This window comes from Cydia splendana, chromosome 17 (assembly GCF_910591565.1).
Source record: "Cydia splendana chromosome 17, ilCydSple1.2, whole genome shotgun sequence".
Classification (NCBI taxonomy): domain Eukaryota; kingdom Metazoa; phylum Arthropoda; class Insecta; order Lepidoptera; family Tortricidae; genus Cydia; species Cydia splendana.
The window spans coordinates 9,252,205-9,278,060 of record NC_085976.1 but is presented as its reverse complement, the minus strand read 5'-3'; the positions used below and the strand labels follow the sequence as shown (position 1 = coordinate 9,278,060).

The window sequence follows — 25,856 nt, the reverse complement described above, 5'->3', positions numbered from 1 at the left end:
TATTTATTAATACGATATCGTCTAGTCATTTGACAGAGTTCACTGAGTCAAGATAGGCGCGACGACGAGCGAAGCGAGGAGGAGCGTGTTAGGTGAACTGCGACCAAACAGCGAACCGACTTTTTTTTACATAGAACGACTTTTCTGGCAACAATTCATTTTCCTGGGGGTTGCAGTTCTAACCTACTAACCTAAGCTACTTTTCTGGCAACAGTTCATTTTCTCGAGGGTCGCAGTTCTAACTTAACCTAACCCAAATTGTTGGTAACAGTTCGTTTTCTTGGGGGTCGCAGTTCTAACCTAACCTAACCCACTTTTCCAGCAACATTTCGTTTTCTTGGAGGTTGCAGATCAAACTAACCTAAACTACTTTTTTGGCAATTTACATGAATACTAGGTGAAAGGTAATTTAGTAAAAAAATAATTGTAGTAATCAATATTCAGTGAACTTTAGTGTCGTACAAATAATACTCGATGAATAATATTGAATAATGACGGCGAGACTCCGCTCGACTAGGTATTGTGAGAGCATTAATGTTTAAATATATCGCGACAAAATCTAAACCATTTGAGTAAATGAGTATTATTAAAATTTAGATATCACATTCAAATGTGACTGAACTTACTAAACTCGACTAGGTTTTGGCGTGAATAATATTTGAAAATATGTATGCAAAAAGCTAATCCATTTCAGTGACTACTTTTTACCGAAACGGTATAGATATTGTCAAGTAATATGCATAAACAAAAGCTCACCTATTATAATCGGAGTCGTGACTGAAATAGTATAGCTTTTGTAAATTCGCCTCCGGGCTCGTCGATTGTTTTGCGGTCATCGTCGGGGCTCCAGGACGCACTGAAGATGTCTCTGTAGACATCTATACATATACACATGTAAACATATGTTGTCTCACCTTAGTGACTCCCTCGAGGAACGCCCGATGGGCCAGTTCTCCAGGCCCGTCGACTGTCTTCCCATCGTCGTCAGGGCCCCATGATGCGCTGTAGATGTCCACGTGCTGTGGGTTGAGGCTGAGCGACCGCGCTTCTACCGCGTCCGTCACGTCACCGTCTAGCATCCTCACACCTGTAAAAAGTTCAAGAACTCATGCAATATTCGGTACAGAGTAAAGGAACGACTATGTACAGTCACTACAGTTGTGATTTAAGACGAAACAGGAGCTGAGTTTTAAATATTTTAGGTAAATATACCCGTCTCGCTAACGGAAGCGGCACCTAAAAGTAGTGCGATAAGGACAAGGCGAAAAATCCTGCGTAAAAATCTCAAAAATCGAGGTTTCGTACTCCTCTGTTTCCTCCTCCAAAACTTAACCAATCGTAACCAAATTTGGAAATCTAAATGATTATGAAATTATCTGTGTCGGACCGTTTTGCTTTTTTGGCTAATTTATATCAGTTTTGAATGCCACGCCTCTCATTGCGGCATAGTAAATTAGGCCATTTTGGCCATTTTTGAAGGGCTCTAGCGCCTTAAAAAACAAAAATATCAAAAAAAGCAAAACGGTCCGACACAGATATTGACAATATTAATCTGTGTTAAAAAAATCATTGCTCTAGCTTCAAAAACCACGGAGGAAAACGAGGAGTACGTTTGTATGGAGAAATGACCACTCCCGTTGACCACTGCCGAACGCGTTAAAGCGGACTAGTTGCTACGATAGCACGTGCTACGATAAATGCGAAAAATTCGTAGCATGCCGCAACTTGTAGCACTCCGTAGCACCATTGTACATTTACGAAAGGTAGGCTTTTCGTTATTGAACCTTAACGCTCTTCAAATAGAGTCGAAACAATTTTGCTACACTGTACGTAGTAAAATCTTAAGAAGTCAGTAGTTTTAAACTTAAACTGTTCTAGTTTCAAACTTGAAACATAAATCTAGCACCAACTTTTGGGGACAAATACCGCGTCTAATTCGGCGATACCCAGTATGTGACAAAATTGCATCGCCTTCAAACTAGTAATTGAATTGAAAATTTTAGCCATTCGCAAGGATGGCATTAGGTTTCGGTCGGGACGGCGGGAAAGTTTGCCACCAGGGCGCCATTCCAGTCGTTTAACTAACACAAGCGAGTCAATGGCTGCGGTGAACCAGTGGAAGTAGGTATTATATGTATTGCTCTTTATTAATACGTTTTCGCAACAATTAATTCCAATAAACCGTAAATAAATAGCTTCCCACCCAGTTTGGAATTAGTAGTTACTGTGACATTTTTTTGGTATTAGATAGGCCTAGCGGTCACCAGGTTTTCCCCGGTCCCTCTTACCCTGGAGGCTGTGAGCAACGGAGAAATTTAACTTATCACGAAATATAGGAAAGTGCCACCAACTATCCAAGTGGTACAGAAAAAATATCAAATCTTTCATTTATTATCAAGTAACTAAGCCCCAATTTTTTTGGCAAGCATATTATACTACCTAAATACACATTTTTAATTAAGGAGAAAATGAAAAAAAAAATCACCAATTGGGTTCTCAAGGTCACATCTGAGGAGCTTAACGCGCCCACGCTCGCGCAACCAATAGCAACCCGCGACCATCTGGCAACTTGGTGCAGTCTGGCTCGAAAGCCACCCCCAATTTATGCTTCGTATGGTTTTATTAAACTTTACTTGTAGGTGTAGTGTTCTATTAACTTGCTTATGTGAGGTCGCTTAATTTTAACAATCGGCGCGATTCGGGAAATGAATTAGAGATTGACTAGATATGAATAGTAACGATATGTGACGTTCCACGGCAAAAGGTGCCTTATGGCGCCGCAACAATATTATTGCGGCGCTATGCGACGTAAGCGCCAGCCGCCATAAGGTACCTTTTGCCGTGGAACGTCACATATCGTTACTATTCATATCTAGTCAATCTCTAATTCATTTCCCGAATCGCGCCGACTATCCAAGTGGTACAGAAAAAATATCAAATCTTTCATTTATTATCAAGTAACTATGCCCCAATTTTTTTGGCAAGCATATTATACTACCTAAATACACATTTTTAATTAAGAAGAAAATGAAAAAAAAAATCACCAATTGGGTTCTCAAGGTCACATCTGAGGAGCTTAACGCGCCCACGCTCGCGCAACCAATAGCAACCCGCGACCATCTGGCAACTTGGTGCAGTCTGGGTCGAAAGCCACCCCCAATTTATGCTTCGTATGGTTTTATTAAACTTTACTTGTAGGTGTAGTGTTCTATTAACTTGCTTATGTGAGGTCGCTTAATTTAACAATCGGCGCGATTCGGGAAATGAATTAGAGATTCACTAGATATGAAATAGTAACGATATGTGACGTTCCACGGCAAAAGGTACCTTATGGCGGTTGGCGCTTACGTCGCATAGCGCCGCAATAATATTGTTGCGGCGCCATAAGGTACCTTTTGCCGTGGAACGTCACATATCGTTACTATTTCATATCTAGTGAATCTCTAATTCATTTCGCGCCGAATGTGTTATTGTTATGTCTTTGAATTGGTTTTAATACGACTTTGACCATGTCTTGGACTCTTGGTGAATGGCGCATTTCACGCATGACTTTCACTTACTTTCGCTTCAAAGTCGTGTCAAAATAAGATCAAAGCCGTAACCATAGACTAGGAATCCTCTAGACGGAGTTTAGAGCAATTATTTCATGAAACCGATGCTGTCAAAAATACGGGGGTGCGGGGGACGAGGTGAGCGAGGTCCCGTGCCGTGATTGGTCCGTTCAAAGACACGGACGTCACACAAAGACACTTTCGACTCGAAAATGGAGTAAAACTACCGTATGCGTGGCAGAGGGAGTAGAGCTACTATGCACAGTCTGGAGGATGTCTTGTCTATGGCCGTAACATGTTGTAAAATCTGAATTGGGCTCCGTAGTCCAATTTGGGATTTCAAATTGATTTGCGTTGAAAATGTTTTTAGTTTGGAAACTAATAAAATACTCTGAAACTCTATATATTAAACAAGTTACTCACGAAATTTTATTTGAAATTTCTCTCTCACCTCTCGGTATTTGGATATTTGGTGCTTTCGTAGGTATATTCATACAACTATTTAAACTCCGCTGTTATAAATATGTTTATAGTTAAATAAAAAAGAGAAAACAAGTATTTTTACGGAGCTGCATTTTTTGGTTTCCTATCCGAAGTATAACAAACATAAACCTATAACTAACAGGCCATTTCGAACTTGCACCTAATATTAAACCGATATTTGAATTATATTGGAATCATATCAGTTAGCTGTCATCCGCGTGGGCGGCATGGGCGTCGCGGGGACAAGTCAGAGCGAAATGAACGCGCAAATGATATGCTTTGCAGACTGATTGGAATCCAATATCATTCAAATATCGGTCTGATGTCAGGCGCACGTTAGAATTGGCCTGTAAGCCTCTGCTGTCGTACATTTGTCTGCCTTTTAGTCTGCCAACGGCATATCACAGGAGGGGGATTAGGTGGTCGCGAAGCAATAACAGACGATTATAGCGGACCGCGACTTTGGTACGGTTTGGAGGCCTGTTCGATCGAGTGGAAGGTGGTTCGCTGTACTTACGTCCTATGATAATAACTGGTTTTATATCATCACTACATCTTATAACGCAAAGTCTCCCGCCGCGGCAGTCTGTTTATGTGTTTGTATGTTCGCGATAAACTCAATAACTACTGAACGGATTTTCATCCGGTTTTCACCTATCAATAGAGTGATTCTTGAGGAAGGTTTAGGTGTATAATTTGTTTAGATTTACCCGTGCGACGCCGGGTCGGGTCGCTATATAGTTTTAATTAAAATTCATATATTTTAGATCTGTATTATTCACCAAAGTCGTTTATAGACATTCATTTTATGTTACTTTTGTAATTATTTAAAAACTCATCATTCTCACAGATAGTAAAAATATGAAGCGTTAACTGCAAAATATTTTTTCCAAACAATATTTAGTGACCTACTTCCTAAAATGTACATTTATTTACGTGAATTGCCTTCACTCCCAATAGCAATAGCTCCACTTGAGCGCTCTCTATCAATCATTCCCTACATAAGTAAAATCTACACGTACTTCAAACGTGCGCTCCTCTGACTGAGCGCCTTAGAGCAGTAACTGGAGACGCCTTGCCTGTCATTTTCTGCACAAAACAGTCTGCTGATTTTTGCGGGGGAGGGGACGTCAAATGAATTGCTATTTCTACATGATTTCTACGTAACGTACAGTCAAATGTAAAAATATGGGTGCACAAATCATCTCAAAAATATGTCTCATGGCTCTTATGTCAGCGAATTAAGAACTATGGGACATATTTTTGAATAAATTGGCTACAGTTGACTGTACAAATAGCCATGTCAGTCCATACAAAAGTTTGCACAATTGTGCAAGGTTTTCGGCAGAGGGGTAAGCTCTTAAAGGCGACTCCGGTTATTAAATGCTCTAAGCTGAGCGCTCTACTTATCTACCTAGTAGCTAAAGCTACTCTTTCCTCTTTACTATCTTTAAGAACCAGTCTATTTCTTTAGCGGATTTATTTTGAGGTTCCGGATTGAATGTAATTTGGAATGGGCGTTGTCGAATGGGACGGGCGAGTGGGATGGGAATAGGATGAATGAAACCAACAAGTAAAAAATGTGTGGAAAAATTTAAAAGGATGCTGACACTTTAATTTTGACTCATGATGTGTAGTCGTGTGCGTAAAAACGGTGCAATACCTATAGGGACCGTGCGCGTTGGAGGGTCTGCCATCTTGTGGCCTGAATCGGAAAAATATGTGCACATGTACATTGCCAAAACAAGTGCAACCATCTACCATTCTCGTAGTCATTTCCTTGTGCATAGTAGGTTCTGCCATCTTGTGGGCTCCATCGGAAGCATAAACGTCACATTTACGCCTCGCGCCAAAAATCTGACAGCTCCTATGCTGCCCCCTATAGTTCATGCACGCTCCCTATACTTAGATTAGTCCTAAATATTTACCTGCTCACATTACATTACGTAACTGTCAGGGTTTTGGAAATAAAGTTATCGTAATGTAGTAATAATTAATGTTAATTTAGTGGAACACGAAAACATACATTGATATTGAGTTTGGTGGGTTTAAAAAGTAAGGATCTAATAGACACCTACATTCAAGTCAGATTAAGTAGGTAGGTAGGCTAAGTAAAATTATGAAAACCAAAGAGAATAGATAGTATAGAGGGCTATTGCCATAGTAAATTTTGTAGTCACGGTACATTTACTGCCATCTATCGACACACGATTAAAACTTAAAATAAAATTGAAAATGTATAAATTAATCAAAATATGTATACGGATAAATGATTTTTAATTTTTATTGTTCAATACTTACCCATATTCGTTCACTGATGATATATGTTAAAATTGTTAAATATCAAACGGTGTCGTCAACGCCATCTAGCCGAGAATAGGGCAAAGGTATGGCGCCATCTATTCGAGAATGACTTTTTCTTGATTTCCGAGGCACGTTTTTTTCTTAGACTTTATTTATCTTATACGGAGTTACATATATCTTTGATGAAAACCAACCCAACATCAAAGTATCAACTAGTTACTCTGAATAGCAATCAAAATGGGTCAATTTGTATGGAAATGCCCATTAAAAGAGATACTGCTCTCGAGTTTACGCGTTATTTATGCAAGCTTAATTTTGTGGGTTAATATTGTTGCCTTTGATAAAGTAAATTTACGACCTTTCTCCGATAAAATGACAGGCGATTGATTTATTTTTGGTTAAAAATATTAAATTAAGTGTCGAAATTTATTAAATACCGGGCATCATTTATGGTAAATTGATATACATATATAGTATACGCGTTTACCTACATATAAAGTGTTCGCCAGGGAGGTTTAATAATGCTTTTATCTTGTCGAATTGGCGGTGGCGACCACCTTATCGGCGTTCGCCTTCGTTGCTGCGGTAGCACCTATCACCACGTCACGTATCACCAACCGCGTAGAGCGAGTTCTGCGCACTTTACCAGAAATATTGTCAAATGCAATAACGTCGACAAACCACTTTGCAATAAGGTTTACGAATGACAGTTAACAGTGAGGACGATGGTACGGCAATCGTCAGCACACATTCTTCCAACGCTAGCACCGAACCTCGCCTCGCCCGCGTACCGCGTGCCGTGGCGGTTGGTCTCATTATGTATTGCGGTTGCGGGTGGTAATTAAGTGTGAACACACATACATGTGTGTGCGTACACGTGGCAGCGTACTGTCGACGCCAAGCTGCGGGCAGCTGGACTGAGTTGAAGGGACGCGGAGCGGAAGGCACAGGACAGGAGCGGATGGCGACGTCTCATGAAGGCCCTCTGTACCAATGGGGTACCATAGGACGACAACACACACACATTCATACCTCCAACGCTAGCGCCAAACGCGACGCCAACCGCGCAGAGCGAATTGTTGGCGGTGGCGGCCACCTCGCCCGCGCACCGCGTCCCGTGGCGGTTTGAGTCGATCATGTCGTACCGCGGCTGCGGGTCCGGGTCGTGCGAGTTCACGTCGTATGATGCCATCCGGTCCTGGGAAAAAAATATTTCGTGAAATATTGGAAATTACAACTTCGTCCTAAAAGGGTCTTTGTTCCTTGAAAAGTTAAAATACAACCCCTGAATTAAATAAACCTGTTTAAGATCTTTAGCTTTATTTACGTCAATATGTTTATGAACGTAAACGGCTTACATACGATTAAATGTTTACCTCAAATCAAAACAACGCATATAAGTACTATTTTATATTGAATACAGTCGAAAGCAATATAAAACGGTTACTGTGGATGGGTATTATCGACAAAGTGTCCTCTTGTCAATGCTCTCGTGTTTTTTTATGTTTTATTTTGTTTTGATACGTGTTGGCGCCAATGTTTTACTATGTCTAGACTGCTGAATGCCGAATAAAATGAGAATCGTATAATCCGCGCCAGTAGATTGTCAATTAGGATTTTCTGACACGCACTTTTTTCACAAATAAAACGTGAGGTATTTTCCTCAAAGGACCTCCAATAACTACATTCTGGTAATTCCATAATTAATCTTAGGTTGGATATAAATACCAGAAAAATCATTTAATCCAGGTAAGGTATTTAAAATAATAATTCATAAAACACATTAAAAATATTATACATATAAATAATAATTCCATAATTAAAACCATAATAACGTTACGGATTATTAAAGGATTATCTAAACAGGATCTCAGAATATTATCTAGTGCCATTTAATTGCCAAAGAGAAGTTTTGGCCGAAGGGTGTCAAGTTCCGGCGCTTCCACGGTCAGATTCCTGACACCGCGTTAGGAGTACATTTTGAAACCTCTCAGTAAAATATATTTCATGCCAGGAAGTGATACTTTTGACGTAAAATAAAATATCTGGGAGACCGAACTTTGCTCGGAAAACATAATATATATACAAACTCAAAAATGCGCGTTTTCCCAGAGATAAGACTTAGCTAGATCCATTTTTCGCCCCCGAAAACCCCCATATAGCAAATTTCATCGGAATCGTTAAGAGCCGTTTCCGAAATGTATATGTACAGTGGAACCTGGATAATTGCAATCTCAAGGGACCGGCCATTTTTTGTCAATTAACCAGGTTTTTCATTTAAGCAGGTTGTGTCAATTAACGAGGTTCAAAAAATCGTTGTGTCAATTATAGAGGTTTTCATTAATAGAGGTTGCGTTCTGACAAATTTCTTTTATGGAGGTGCAAATAACCATTGAAAGTAGATTTACACGCTTACGTTCTGGGTTTCTGGTCTATATATAGCTTCTGTCTATACTTGCACTTATCCACTACATTAATTACTACTTTATTTTCTTATTAATCATTTGGGTTTAAAAAATTCCCTTGAATTGTAGAAGAAAGTTTTATTAGAATGTAAAAAGCATACTTTGTTTTTGATTTAATCAAATCTATTTCACCTACTACTACAGGCTGTGATAGATGCCCAATAAATAAATGGAATTCTGGATGAAGATATAAATAAAATGATCATTGCTATTAAAATATTGTTTCTGCTGTCTACAACTACATTATTTCAATTACAGAGGTAATAAGTAAGACTCGTTTCAATAATAGAGGTAAAAAGATGAGCAAAAATAACGGATTTTTTAGCACAGTGTAAATTATAGAGGTCTTAGTTGCGACGTGGTCAATTACAGAGGCAAAATTACGAAAAGCCCTAAAATATAAATTGCAATTATAGAGGTTCCAAAATTTCAATTATAGAGGCCTTTTGGTCTCAAGGGACCGGGACCGGACTTTTGGTTGCAATTATTGAGGTTTTCCATTTATCCAGGTGCCAATTAACCAGGTTTCACTGTAATTAAATATATATACAAGAATTGCTCGTTTAAAGGTATAAGATTGATAAGTTGACAGATCTTAAAAATAGAAAAAATTGATGGCTCACAATCGTTAACGTGTCCTTTTACTTTTATTAAAAGACTAACCGATATAAATGCTGTCCTTTTATTTCACATACGGTTCTAATGGATGGTTTTCCATCCTCCTCGATTGAACTAACACGGGGACCAAAAAGACAAATCTCGGCCTGCACTTAAATCCCACACTTTCAACGCAAAGCTGTTTCAGGCCACAATTCCTATCGCTTCCCGGTTTGCAAGCAAGTTTTCGACATGCTCGTGAAGTTCGAAGTCGACTTAAAACCATTTAAAATAAAGACCTAGGGATCCGACTACTGAGCTTGTAACGTTTCTGATAACAATCTAAGCTTGTTCCGGATATTTTCACTATTCAGAAAATCCCATTTTAGAGATAAGCGTTCCTAGTCATATCTCAGTTACCGAGATCAGAAGGTATTATCATGCAATACATTATTTCTCAAAAGAAAATAAGAGCTCTTTAAACTTTAAAGGGAACTTTACATTGCGGTTTTTGATCGGACGGTTGAATTGGACGTAACCAACAGTCCACAATGTAACTAAAATCGTATGCGAGTTCGCGTTTCGTCTAAATAGGACTTAAATCTCTTTTAGTAATTTTTGCTTTGCGGTTTTGTTAATAAAAGACTAATAAACAGCTTCAAGCTTGCATCTGAAATGCTATAATTTGGCCAACGAATGGGAATAACACGCCCAACACGCCGCAATCCAAATATCACGTTTTTCCGAAGGGATTAAAAGCGAGCGAGATGAATTGTGCAATTTGAATCTCGCTTTGTCTGCAAATGTCGGTTAGAACCATGCGTCCCACTTTCGTTTGTCGTAAAATGGTGCTCAAAATGTAGACCAAACGCTGTATCACCAGAAAAGACCAGGGTGCCTAGCCAAGGTGCCAATCGTTTACGCTACGATAACGAAACCCTTCCACATATATTATAGTGCGACAGTGACAGTTACGTTTCGTTCGCTACCGGATCGTAAACGATTGGCATGTTGGCTACGCACCCAGGTTTAAAAAAAAGTCATAAACAATTTTGCCTCACTGCGCGCATCGCACATTGAGCAAAAGGTATTTTGTTTACTTTTTTCGAGTAACAAAATATGCTTGTTGGAACTGCTCCGGTAAAAATATTATCATCCACTGCATCATCAGATTATAACGATAGTAATTATTAATCTGTGTGATAAAGTTCTATTTCTAAACACAACTTTTGTCACCAGTTCAATGCATATCATTATTTTCCGCAAAAGAAAAAGGACTAAAGTAAAGTAGAATGACCCATTTAGGAAAAGGGATAAGGCGGGATACACATAATGCATAATAATGGCGGATCGTGTGATGTGGAAATGAATTTCTTATTTCGCGCTCGAAACACTCTTACAATTTATGGAAAATGGTAATGACTACATTTGACATCTCCAGATGAAACCTCGGCTCATTAACGATACATGGTTGGAATATATTTAATTCATTTCATTCATTCATTCATTCAACAGCATTCTTAATCTTTTTGCCCCGTTTCTGACATTTTGATTGTGGAAAACAACGATCAGAACTCGAACCCTGTCCAATTACAGCAGGGTTTTAAAAGTACTTGAAATGTACTACTGGAATGGAAAACCGGGTACGTGCGTGCCGGACTCGCGCACTAAGGGTTCCGTACCATTACGCAAAAAAAGGCAAAAAAAATCACATTTGTTGTATAGGAGCGCCACTTAATTATTAATTTTATTCTGTTTTTAGTATTTGGTGTTATAGCGGCAACAGAAATACATCATCTGTGAAAAATTAAACTGCCTAGCTATCACGGTTCATGAGATACAGTCTGGTGACAGACAGACAGAGAGACGAACAGCGGAGTTTTAGTAATAGGCTCCCGTTTTTACCCTTTGGGTACGGAACCCTAAGAGAAGTAAAGGCGCTGTCTTTTACTAGGACATGTTCTCAGACATGATAAACACTCTTGCAATTGATACTCGTAATTAAAGGGAAATTTTGCTGGAAAAAGGTATTGTGGTGGTCAAAGGAAATCTTGGTTGCGTAACGCGTAACATACGAAAATGGACCGGGGTAGTTGAGAAGACAGTTGGATAGCGTACGGGTACTTACATAATTGTTGATTAAGTCCGGATGGTCGGTCTCCAGCCCGTCGTCCAGGATGGTGACCACGACGCCACGGCCCGTGATTCCTTCCCGCCACGCCGGAATCACGTTCATGTCGAGACCGCCGCCTCGGTTCTAAACACACAAATTACAATGTTATTATTTTTATGACTTTAGAAACTTGCTTGGACGCGTTTTTGAGGTAATGGTAGTAAAACACAATCGACAGGGGCAGTACTATGTGAGGTGTGCAATACTGTGAAATAAAGAGTATTGTATTGTACAAGGTAGGTATATATCATTGAGTTTTCACACACGCTCGCTTTATGATTGCTCCGAGCAGTAACAGTCTAGCGAACAAGAAAAACAACGTAGGTTTAATCTAGAGAGGGCTATAGACATCGATAGGGGTAGTTATCGACACGCGCTGATTATATTTTGCTGACCGCCATAATCAGTAATTTAGGGTGGTTCAAAAAACAGTTTTTTTATTTTCCTACGGGGCACCCCCTTATTTTGTTACACTTATTATGCTGATAAAATACACCAAGTTTCGTAATTTTATCTCAACTACAAGGGGGTGCTCAACCACTTTGAAATTTTTCAAAGTTGTATGAAATCCAAAAAAAAAAGTATTTATTATTCAGAATTTTATTTAAGTATCTGGTTTCACACTATTTTCACATGTGATTTATAAGTTTTGAAGTAGAAAAACATTTTTATTGCTAATTTTTATAATTTTTCAAAAGTAAGATTTTTTGAATTTCACCTAAAAAAATCATAAAAAATAGAAATAAAATTTTATTTTTACTTAATAACTTTTAAATCACACTTTCAAATAATCTGAAAACTACTACTTACATAAAAATCTAAAAAATAATAACTTTTTTTGGATGGCAAATTGGCAAATTAATTTGTTTGGATTTCATACAACTTTGAAAATTTTCAAAGTGTTTGAGCACCCCCTTGTAGTTGAGATAAGATTACAAAATTTGGGGTATTTTGTCAACATAACAAGTGTAACAAAATGAGGAGGTGCCGCTTCTTCTAGCTTGAGTTTGATTTGAATTTTTCCCATACAAACGTGAACCACCCCATCAGTATGATTCTTGACCTCCCGCTGTCAAACATTTGATTTTGTTTGTGACAATTTTGTACTTACCTAGCAGGTAGGTATTATTCTGTAGGTATTATATTATTATTCTAGGTCACAAAATACTACTACAATAATAAAATAATAGATATGTATTTAAAAATCTATTGTAGGTAGGTATAAGTTACAATATTGGCCTGTAGAGGAACTATTTATAACAGGCCACCCAAGCCGCGATGACACGTACATAATTAAACAACACAAACAACATATATCTAACACACATATTTTCCACAACTCGGCGTTTAATTTATGTGACAAATATCACATAAATTAAACAGAGAGTAAGTTAAATAATAGCCGAGTTTGGAACGTATCTAACTTTTTAGAAAATATTTAATGTACAGTACCAACGGGCTGTTAACATTCAATTATCTCAGTGAGATGAAGCCTGGGCTCTTAATCTAATATTAATGAAATGGTACACTGTACACTTTTGTTATGATTGCGATTTTTCTATCAAGGAAAATTAATTAATTTTGCCTTAACACATCAGCTTTTCTTTTAAAGTAGCTTTCAAAGAAACGCTGAGATATTTTTTTACATTTTTTATTACACAATTTTATTATTCATTCTTTACTTTCCTTACTTTTCAGTGACTCGTAGCCTACATTACCATTTAAATTCACTTTTAAAAGCCTCTTAGAAATAAAAATTACGTCAAAGGCCTTAAACCCAGCGAGCACTTTACAAGCAGACAGAAAAGGAACAAATGGGTTGACGGGACAACATAATTGACTTAAGGATTCGTTTTGATTTCACTGGAGAATCAAAACAAATATTAAAAGTACTACGAGTCGAAGCCGAAAGTAACTCAATGTGTTTCTTTAACGACTTGAGAATGAGGTTAAATATTCTTCTTATGTTCTTCTCATAATATTGACGGAGCCGCAAACTTGGCTCTTATTGCTGGTTTTTAAACTGAGTTCGTTAGACATTATACTTCGGAGTTAACAAAGAATACCGATTTTTATGTAATTTTATGTGTTTTTATATACTTACGTTGCGTTTGTAGGAATTTATAGTATTCATACTTTTTTCTTCATCCTCAATAACTAATTGTTTATTCCACGTCTTTAACGATCTTACAGGCAACAAAATAGGTATAGTCATCAGAATATTTTTTTTGGAAAAAGAAACATTATTTCATAAAGGATTGTCTATAAAAGTGGAGCACGTAGTAGATATGAGCGCCGATAGGCATGTAGCCGGCGGCGGCGCGCCGGTCAAAATCGGTCGGCGGCGGCGGCGAATCGGCGGCGTGGCCTTGAAACACCTTTGATTAATGAAAAAAGAATTCAAACCAAAATTTTACCGAAATTACATGTTTTTGCTGTAAGAAAGTTATAAAATAAGTGCATTTTACAATTTCAAGCAAAAGGGTCTAGCAGGCTAAGGAAGGAGAAGTGGCCCCTGTGACGAATATCGGATTTTTATAATGTCATTTGTTGGCTATCTTATAATATAGAAACACCTTAATTTTCAGCCCCCTATCTTGAATCGTCACCGAGATAATGTCAAAAATGTCATTTTATGGACACATTTTTCAAAGTCGTTTTTCTCCTGAACTATATAAAGTAGAGCAATCAAACCAAATCATAACTACAAAGAATGAGTAGGAGTATAACTCAGATTTTTTTAAATATTTAAGTCCCTGAAAAAATAATGATTAAAAGGTCAGAGATTTATTTGACAGCTCTTTTCAAGAGTATTTGTAAAGGTACACCTATGGAAAAAATCACATAAACTGCAAATAGTATTAGCTACTACCATGCGAAAAATGAATTCAATATAATTGGTGCAACATACTTAAAAAAAATGAAATGTCAACGAAAGCGTTTAGCTTCAATATAAGGGGTTGAAAGTTAAGGTGTTTCTATATTATAAGATAGCCAACAAATTACATTATAAAAATCCGATATTCATCACAGGGGCCACTTCTCCTTCATTGGCTAATGCTATACCCTTTATTGAATAAAGGTATGAAAAAAGTTTTATATAGTATAAACGGTATCGAGCGGCATCAGAGGCGGTCTTAATCTTGGCGAGACCCTGGCCGGAAGATCTTTGCGAGGCTCTTATCTTTTGTGCTAAGTAAAAAGTAGCGGATTTACTGTATCAGGGAAAACGTCTGGTCGACAGTCCAAAGAGCCGAAGTGAGGAAAATCCAGCTCCGTTATTAACCAATATCGACCCAACAAACCGGTTTATGTCAAAAAGTGAGGCTCAAGGCCGAGCTCCACCTAATACCGAATACCTGATTCCGACGCCTTCCCATGCGAGGCCAGAGGCTGAGCTGCAGGTAAGCATACAGCTTAGAATCGAACGCCAAGTGTGAGCTTGGCTGACGGCCGAATGCGCGGAGTGCCGATTACGGCGCGCTTCTGTGCGAGGCCGAAGGCCAAGCTGCAAGAGAGCAGAGCTTGGAATTGGTCCAGTGTAAGCAAGTCCGAAGGCCGATAAAGACCGAGGCCATAGTGTTAAAGCCTGCTTTCCTGCAGGTGCATTCGTGCGAGGCCAAAGGCCGTGCTGCAGTGGAGCTAAGATCGGAGAAGAACCAATGACCAAGCATTCATTCTTGGCGAGGCCGAAAGTTAGGCTCCAAACAGGGCCGAAAACTTGGAGTTTCAGATAGCGGCTTACTTCTATGCGAGCGATGCGAGGCCAAAGATTGGGCTGCGAGAGAGCAAAGCTTGAAATTTGAACAATGACCAAGCTTAAATGAGACCCGATTCCGTTTCCGATGCCTTTCGTGCAAAGCCAACGGCCGGACCTTTGGGCGTGAAAACGCTTAATATCTGAAATTAACCCCCTTTTACACCTTTTAAAGACATTCTACCATACTTGCAATGGTTAAATTCGCGGTGAATGACGGATGAGCTAGCCAGCTGGAAAAATTAGTCATTTCGTTGCCCTAACACTAGCGCGGTTACCAAACAGAAAATAATTATATGGACCTAAAATACCTTTTGAATGTCTACAAGCTATAAGCTATTCAGACTGGCCGTTAAAGATCTATACTAGATAAAATATGATATTATCTGATTCTGAAAGTAGTAGTATCTAACAAGGTCACGCCGATGCCACGCCGATAGCGCAGCGTCGGCGGCGGCGGCGCGTAAATTTTGTCGGCGGCGGCGGCGCGCCGGCGCGGCGCTCATATCTAGCACGTAGTAAGAAAATATTCTTGACATTTAGTGCCACTTGCACCATTCCACTAACCCGGGGTTAGGTGATAAAACTGTTAACCCAATGTCAAATTGTATTGGTAACCATGACAACTCCAGGTTTAATCCGCTAACCCCGGGTTAGTGGAACGGGGCAAGTGGCGCTTAGTGACATAAATATTCCTTATGAATTGTTTATGAAGATGTCTGTTTTTTGTGTCATCCTCGTTTATGTCATCTTATACTACATGCCAAAGTAAATATGACAAATTACTGTGTAAAGATATGTCACAATAAATAATTCATGTTTGCATAAACCGTGTTTTGTGTTTTTCTACATTACACATTAACATTATTCTATTTGAAATTTACAAAACCACAAGTCACAAAAACACTGTTGTTCAGGATTAAAACACATAATTCTGCAACCCCACACTCTGCAAACCACCACATTTCATTCTGATTGCGGCATGTTTGGTCGCCACACATTTTACATAAATTAAACTTTATTTCAATGGGATAAGGTTAAAAATGTAGGTACATTTGTGCTGATTGTACATCAAAACGTGGATATCAAACAATCAATCAGCCCGCGGATTTTTCGCCGCAACGCACCGTACGGGTTATCATTTCGTTTTGCCAAAATTGCGAAATATATTTTTAGCAGGGCCATTTCAGGAATTCGAATTTGAGGTTTTCTTTTTTCTTTTTACAGCATGTACCGAACGAACGTTAACGAGGTTATGTCGTAAATAGGGGCGATTACTACCAGCTGGCGATATGTATTGCTTGTAACGTACGTACCTACATGTTAGTGGAATGCCTCTATTATTAGTGGTAGCGATAAAATAATATATTATGAAGTTATTAAATATGCTACATTTAATTGTCTATAGACACGATGTTGAAAATCCATACTACCTAGTATTTTTTGTTTTTGACACTAAGATAGGTATACATACATAGAATCATTTGTTGATGTCAACCAATATTACTATTAGTTGTCAGTTTTGCTAATCGTGACCAGGGATGTTGCGGATGCAGATTTTTTGACATCCGCGGATGCGGATGTCAAAATTAGGTACTTAAAAAACGTTAAATATTACATTTTTAGTAATTTTTATTAAAAAAAAACGAAACGTTTAGTTTTTGAGCAAGAATATAGGTGCGTTATATTTAATGAACAGTAACTTGGCCGACTTTTCTGGATCTAGACGATTTCGTTATAGGTAATGACGAAATTACCTAGCACTTACGCCGCCGCTATGACGTTCCTGTACCGACTTGTTCGACATCCGCATCCGCATAAGCTCCGCATCGATTTTATGCGGATCGTGACTAGTAATAAAAGAAACAGAATTAATTTATGTCAGGGCACGGTGATTTCGATGACATAAACAAGCGGCCTAACCAAGGTGACGATGGCTTGCGCTTCGCCATCGAATCGCTTTGTGTCTCTCTATCACTCTTCCATATTAGTGTGACAGTGACAGTTGCGTTTCGTTCGCTACGTGACGTTAGCGATTGGCATGTTGTCTACGGGTTCAGGTACCTACGTTTGGATCGAAAATAAAATGCAATACTTACTAGATACCACATGTGTGGCCACTTGGGGTCGTTGAGTTGAAACTTGGAGTCGGCGGCTCTCGGCCGACCCTTCACTCTCGCTGGTATCTCTCTTTTGTTCCCTGCTTCTCTCTTCGTCGCCGCTGACGGCGATGGGACGTACGTCCCGACTGTAAAAAAATATTTTGTTAGAGGATATAAAATAATAATATAGACATCAGAACTTATGACGGTGATCAGACGGGACAGGCGTTAAGTTAACAAATACTTGAAAAGTTCTGAACTAGTGTTGCTTAAATAGATATTTAGCTAATGCATATCTCTAGAACATTTAGTCAATTTTGTGAACTGAATGAAAAAGCTGTCAATTTCAAATAGAACTGCTACGATTACTCTCGGCCCGATTCGAACATTAAGATACGTCAAATATTAGGTCTAGATACGATATGGATTAGATACGTCAGTGTCAAAAGTGACGTTTCTTCAAACATAAACGTGACTTTTGAAAGTGACATATCTAATCCATATCGTATCTAGACCTAACATTTGACGTATCTTAAAGTTGGAATCGGGCCGTCTCCCTCGATTCAAGGTCGCGGCCGCTTTTCCCCGCGCGAGTATAACGCAAGGAAGGTCATAATGCGATGATGGAGATTCTAAAGGTATCGTTCGTATTCAGAATGACTGCCGCCTTATTGCAGCGCGACATTACTTCCGACTGCATTGTGCCGCAAATGTCAAATTCGATGCCGCTGTCCGGATTTTTAGTGTTCCGGGCAAAACTTTGTTCACGGAACACTTATTGTAGTCTAAATGTGAACGGTACCTTTAGAACAGGCATTTCCGCAGCAATCTTCTTTCGTCTTACGATAAAGAAACCGGACAAGTGCAAGTCGGACTCGCCCACCGCGGGTTCCGTACTTTTTAGTATTTGTTGTTATAGCGGCAACAGAAATATATCATCTCGTTCGGTTCGGTTCGTGAGATACAGCCTGGTGACAGACGGACGGACGGACGGACAGCGGAGTCTTAGTAATAGGGTCCCGTTTTACCCTTTGGGTACGGAACCCTAAAAATTACCTGTGGAAGAGGTGTTGAAGACTATAAAGTCCCGCTTCTTCCGCGACAATGCTTTCTGCTGTCGCGCCCAGCGCACCCTCGTGTCTCCTTCGAGGCGGCCGTGGTGGTCGTGCGACGGCGACGGCGATCGTTTGGCCACCGAGTGGTGGTGGAAGTGGTAGTGGTTGTCGAAGATCTGTAACAAAATGAAAGACTTTTATTCACAGTTTTTGAAAAGTAGATCGTTATGTACAAACGTAGTAGCTCAGGAAAAGGGGCTTAGATTAACACAGGCTACGCGTAGACGGACCCAGCGAAATACGAAAACTGTCCCTCTAGTTCCCTTCTCTTTAGGATACATACAGGCCTATTCTGATTTCGAGATAATCACAAGATCTAGAGACGATGTAGAGATCAACTAGATCTACATTAGATATCGACTAGATGTGACTTGGATATCTAAGTCATAACTTGTCGAAATCGTTCAAGAGGACCTCCAGAATTGCGGAAACGTCAAATTTGACATATCTATCTTACAAATATCTTTAAATTATCCATATCGTAACTTGTTGAAGTCTAGTAGAAATCTAATTCATTTTCCGAATCGAGCCGTTAGGATTATGCAACCTGATTTTTGGGCTGTGGGTTCATCATCTCATCATCATCTCAGCCATAAGACGTCCACTGCTGAACATAGGCCTCCCCCTTAGGGCTGTGGGTTAAATTGACCAAATAGGCCGGAATTAAAATGTTGTACATTTGTTTCACGTAAGATCTATGGCAATAGAAAAAACAGTACAATAGGTAGAGTTAGACCAAGAAAAGTCTGCAGCGATTTTGATAGCCCACGCAGTGCAAGTGTTATTTATACGTCATAATTTCATAGAAGGTTGACGTTTAAAATAACACTTGCACTGCGTGGGTTATCAAAATCGCTGCAGACTTTTCTTGGTCTAACTCTAACTAAAGTTAAAAAAACCGGCCAAGTGCAAGTCGGACTCGCCCACCGAGGGTTCCGTACTTTTTAGTATTTGTTGTTATAGCGGCAACAGAAATATATCATCTGTGAAAATTTCACGATCTCACTATCACGGTTCATGAGATACAGCCTGGTGACAGACAGACGGACAGATGGACAGTGCAGTCTTAGTAATAGGGTCCCGTTTTTACCCTTTGGGTACGGAACCCTAAAAACAACCGGAGATAAATACAGTACCTAACAAAAACATTTCGGTGCAAGCTAATCTTCGCTGTGTTGCAGAACAATGAGTAAAACGGTAGAACTTGGTCGATCCGAGCAGAATTAAAACAACACTGGCACATAATGCTAGCTTTACACGAGTTTAGTGTGTATCTTTAGAACTTGAGCTGGTTTATAAGTACCTACAAGACTGATTAAAGATAGTATTTCTCAACCAGCAATTATTTTTAGATTGAAGTATCAAGAATGTCCTAAGAATTTATCAATATGTCACATTAAATGTATTTGTTAAATACTGTTGTTAGCATTAGAGGCGCTTTGGTACTACTGTAAGCTTATAATTGTAATTGGCACATTAAATGACTTTATGATGCCGGGATATCATTAGATTATTCGTCTTTTAATGCAGATCTTTGCAACTATTAGGTTGACGTATGCAGATCTTTGCGATGAATACATTAATAGTTGATGTAGCTAACTATGTTCATACTACTAGAATTCACTGGGTTGTAAATTTATGCACAATTTACTATTATTGCATCATTATATATGCATATAGCGTCTAAGCTAACTGTGCACCGAATTGGATAAAATAAAGTGAGAGAGTCTCAATATTTAAGAGCGTTTCTTTTATTTTTTGCCATTTTATACGTATATTGTGATCTTTTTTGCCACTTTTGTGTTATTTCTAGTCAGGATCGCGAGCCCTTTTGATCCTTATAGGAGAAAAAAAGTGTCCTAAAATTTCCATACATTTTTCAAACTTTCCTTTTTGTTACGTGTATGGGGAAATGGTAACACAATAGGAAAAGAACCCTGGGACATTTTTTATCCCATTAGGATCGAAAGAGCTCGTGATTCATGAGTAGAAATAACACAAAAGTGGCAAAAAAGGTCACAATAAATAAAAATGGCAAAACATAAAAGAAACGCTTATAAACGTCATATTTTTGCACACTTTGTCATTGTAAATGCCATAACAGACATCTGTATCTATACTTGGTCAAGCAGATCTTGTCAGTAGAAAAAGGCCGCAAATTTGAAAAATGCAGGCGCGAAGGGATATCTTCCCATAGAAAATTTGAATTTCGCGCGTTTTTTTACTGATAAGATTTGCTTGACCAGCTATATTTAATTTACATACAGGTTACGGCAAAATAAACTAACTAAATAACAGACGCTTTCCACGTTCATTTTCGTACATTGACCCGCCTGTTGCGCTATCTCTATTGCACGCGTATAATTATACTAGCTGTGCCCGCGGCTCCGCCCGCGTGGAATTTGGTCTGTGTCAGTAAGCGGCTAATTTCTAATCCTAATTTCTCTCCCTCTCCCCTGGAGGCGGAACTTGAAATAAAGTTGACAGATGGATATGCTAGAGGACTGCAGTCCAGATAAAATATTTTACAATTAGGTACCACTAAATAAAACTACACTCCAAAATCAATAGTTTTGTTCGCCCTTATTCAAATTTTACACGTGATTTAAACGACAGAGTAGTAGATGTATATCGGACGATACAGTAAGGTATACGCGCGCGAGCGAAAGCGAAGCGGCCTGCCTGGCTAGAGCGCCACTCAACGTGATCTTCTTCACACTCCTGAGGAAGACCACGTGCCCCTTGTAACCTCAATGCGTTGCGAGACTTTCGCGAATGATTGGATTTTTTTCTGGAAGGCATGGTAATGCATATTAAATGCGAGTCCCAAATCGTTTGACTCCGCAAACGACCAGTGCCGGATTAAGATATTTTGATGCCCTAAGCATTTCTAGACCATGGTGCCCACTCTCCCTAGGGTCGTCGAGATTACATTGAATTTTTTTGGTAAGTTGAGTGACGTTCATTGTCGCATTACAGCTGAGAATGGAAATTAGTTTATTACGAAAATTGACAGTGCTGCAGCAGTAACGTTGCAACAGTGTAATGGTGCTGCAGTCGCCACCCGAATGTCACCTTTATAATATCTTAGAATATTAATTAAACGCGAGCGAAGCGAGCGCGAAATTTTTTCGATATAAAAACGCAATTTGATAGACAGTTGTACATTTTTACTTTTAGTATGGAAATCAGTAACATCATTTTATCACGAAAATTGACAGTGCTGCAGCAGTAACGTTGCAACAGAGTAATACTGCTGCAGTCCCCACCCGAATGTCACCTTTATCATATCTTAGAAAGTTATTGAAAACGCGAGCGAAGCGAGCGCGACAATTTTTCGATATAAAAAAACGCAATTCGATAGACAGTTGTACATTTTTAGTTTTAGTATGGAAATCAGTAACATCATTATATCACGAAAATTGAATGTCACCTTTATCATATGTTAGAAAGTAATTGAAAACGCGAGCGAAGCGAGCGCGAAAATTTTTCGATATAAAAAACGCATTTTGATAGACAGTTGTACATTTTTACTTTTAGTATGGAAATCAGTAACATCATTTTATCACGAAAATTGACAGTGCTGCAGCAGTAACGTTGCAACAGAGTAATGCTGCTGCAGTCCCCACCCGAATGTCACCTTTATCATATCTTAGAAAGTTATTGAAAACGCGAGCGAAGCGAGCGGGACAATTTTTCGATATAAAAAAACGCAATTCGATAGACAGTTGTACATTTTTACTTTTAGTATGGAAATCAGTCACATCATTTTATCACGAAAATTGACAGTGCTGCAGCAGTAACGTTGCAACAGAGTACCTAATGCTGCTGCCGTCGCCACCCGAATGTCACCTGTATCATATCTTAGAAAGTTATTGAAAACGCGAGCGAAGCGAGCGCGACAATTTTTCGATATAAAAAAACGCAATTCGACAGACAGTTGTACATTTTTACTTTTAGTATGGAAATCAGTCACATCATTATATCACGAAAATTGAATGTCACCTTTATCATATGTTAGAAAGTTATTGAAAACGCGAGCGAAGCGAGCGCGAAAATTATTCGATATAAAAAACGCATTTTGATAGACAGTTGTAAATTTTTACTTTTAGTATGCAAATCAGTCACATCATTTTATCACGAAAATTGACAGTGCCGCAGCAGTAACGTTGCAACAGAGTAGGTACCTAATGCTGCTGCCAGCGCCACCCGAATGTCACCTTTATCATAACTTAGAAAGTTATTGAAAACGCAAGGGAAGCGAGCGCGACAATTTTTCGATATAAAAAAACGCAATTTGATAGACAGTTGTATATTTTTACTTTTAGTGTAGAAATCAGTCAAATAATTTTATCACGAAAATTGACAGTGCTGCAGCAGTAACGTTGCAACAGAGTACCTAATGCTGCTGCAGGCGCCACCCGAATGTCACCTTTATCATTAACATCTTAGAATGTTATTGAATACGCGAGCGAAGCGAGCGCGAAAATTTTTCTATAATTTTTGGTGCCCCCTAGACATATATGGTGCCCTAAGCAAGTGCTTATTTTGCTTAAAAGGGTTAATCCGGCACTGCAAATGACAGAGGTCAATGTTTTTTTTACAAAGTACCCACCTTCGTGGCCATTATTAAGTGCTTAAGGAGGCGATACGTATGAATATGGATTTGATATCCTGGATGCGATATAATTACGATTAGGTATAATTCACCACGGAGAAAATAAATAATTTTATGCAATTATACGCGTCTTGATATGTGTGTTTTTTTACCACTTCGTAACTGTGTAAACCCATTTTTAGTTTTCTTGGTTACTTAATGTTTACTCAGCTCCCCAAAAGATGGCACTGTGCATTTGTGCAATGAGGGGCAATTAATTTACTGTCGTTTAATTTTGTTGTATTATTAAATCAACACAATTATTCAATTAATTTGTTGACTTGATATCCATACGATTGATTGAAATTTTAGAAAAGGGGTCTTCTAAACTTAGAGTTAATTTGGCAAAATCCTTCCTCGGTGACTTATTTATGTCACATCGTTTTAAATTCAGCGCCATCTGTTAGTTTACCAGGGTGCACATATTTGAAAAAAGTTTGCCTCTCCTTCCTAAGTAGCGCCATACGATTCAGGGGCAAACTTAAGTCAATCGAGTGTTGTTGCTACCCCCCCTTTTAGGGGTTGAATTTTTATAGCCTATAACCTGGCCGGGGATTTTCTCGACGGATTAGTAAAGTTTTCATCAAAATCCGTTCAGCCGTTTTCACGTGATGCGCGTTCAAATAAACAGACAAACAGATAAACAGATAAACAGACAAACAGACAAAAATTCTAAAAACTTTTGGAACGTGTTCTGTTATCGATTCTAAGTATCCCCAGCCAACTTTTTTTCAAATATCTTCCATGTACAGACTTTCGACCGTCTTCAGCTTTATTATATGTATAGATTGCTCTACCGCCCATGATGCCTGTCAATGTCACTGTGCGAGCTTGACAGCAATATGCACGTGCAATAGAGATAGCAACAGGCGGGTGAATATAGGAAAATCTATTTGGAAAGCGTCTCTTCTTTAGTATTAAATCTCATGTAAACGCAGCACTAACCTAAAATGGAACATAAACTCAGTGGTCATGAAACAGGGAAATGAAAAAGTAATTTACGCTAACAGTGTTCGTGACATCGCGTGGCAACGTCTTTCATTTCTGTAATTCGCGCTTCGGCCATCAAGATCAAGCCAATTTAGTGATTGAAGGTGTGACTCGGCAATCTTAATGTAAATCAGGCGTAATAGAGCTTTTGATCTTAATGGTTCCAATCGTATAATTGGAACTATAATTCTTACTTAAAGGTGGCATTAGAATTGTAATCAATCTTAATCTGAACTGGTTTTGACATAACTCATAGTGTATACTGCATTGCATTATATACGAACGCAGTGTCCTTGTCAAAAAAATCTAACTATTCGGTTTAGTATTGTCATATTAGGCTCCATAGGCCCCATTTGCCCCAATGCTGTTGTAGGGTAAATGGAGCGAACTTTATAAAACATTTGAGTTTATACTTATATATGGTTAAAATACACAGAAAAAGACCCTTCGGATTTTTCCGAGCATGGTGAAGAAGCTAATAATGTAACATGGCTCGAAATAGCCCTACGAGTTTTAAGACAATGATTATTAGCGATTGCAAATCCGTGAACATTTTTCAAATCCGGATTTTCGGATTTTGGTTTGACCGAAATCCGAAGTTCGGATTCAATCCGGATTTTAAGAAAGGAATATGTGGCATAAAGGCAAAGTGAAACAAACAATCAAATTAAGTTGTTTTTATTAAAAATAAAAAACAAAATGCGTACACTGCTACGCCAATAACAAAATCTTTAAAAAACAATAAAAACAAAATACATACGTACACTCCCAAGTAACAAAAGGTTTATAGAACCTATAAACTAAGGCATTTTATCACCAAACAGTGATATAGAAGGCCTATAATTGTAACCATTGTGACTGCTTGTACTATAAAGGTTTTTAACAAAGCGTTTTGTTTCTATAAGATTAAAGACCTTTTAAGTACTATAATTTAGCTCTTAGAACGCTTATAGGATCATACAAAAGAATCTTTAAAGTGCTGCACTGTAATAGATATGCAAAAAGCGATTATGGTACTATTTAATACTATAGACGACTTTACTGATGCTTTTTTGTACCTATTTTGCACTAATAAATCTAATAATGCGTCAAAGTAACTTTTATAGTACTAGTATTGTAGCAGTATCGTAAACACTATTAGAGGATCAATCTGCACTATAAAAGGACTTTGCACGACCATTACGTAACGTTTTAGCTTTTTAAAAGCTCTCTTAACATCGCTATAAGGCTAGAAGAGTTCTCTAAAAGTCATGAAAGTTTTTCTATAGTGCTATATAGTACCATAAAAGTTACCTGGTACGTTGCTAAATAACTTAAATCGTAACTTAAAAAATGGCTGCTGTTTTCTGCCATAATAGCACATTAGCGGCACGGCTGAAGCCTATGTGTATAGCAGCCACAGTTGGAACAAGTCCTTATTTTATTAATTTTAATTTAATTAAAACATGAAAATTATGAGAGCGCATTGTCAAATTTGAAAGCAGCATAATGATTCTATCGATACAATTATTTTCGCATGTACAATGTACCGGCATAGTAACGGTCCACAAATGCTTTTTAGTACATCCTTTTTATTACCTAAATACAAATGTCACTTTAAGAAACAATGGCGAATGAACTTATTTAATATTTTAGGCACCCACGACGCAAGTATGATAAAAA

General features: G+C 38.5%; 1 protein-coding gene across 2 annotated transcripts in view; it reads right to left on the bottom strand.

The window, feature by feature from the left end:
• The window catches only part of LOC134798687 (furin-like protease 1), a 370,044-nt gene that overhangs the window by 42,402 nt on the left and 301,786 nt on the right, over positions 1-25,856 (bottom strand). For both annotated transcript variants that reach the window (XM_063771058.1, XM_063771059.1), the window contains exons 3-7: positions 18,489-18,663; positions 17,430-17,578; positions 11,529-11,657; positions 7,371-7,536; positions 915-1,087 (exon numbers count right to left, since the gene is read on the bottom strand). In XM_063771058.1, the coding sequence (XP_063627128.1) occupies positions 915-1,087; positions 7,371-7,536; positions 11,529-11,657; positions 17,430-17,578; positions 18,489-18,663 (792 nt within the window). The remainder of the gene's footprint in view (positions 1-914; positions 1,088-7,370; positions 7,537-11,528; positions 11,658-17,429; positions 17,579-18,488; positions 18,664-25,856) is intronic.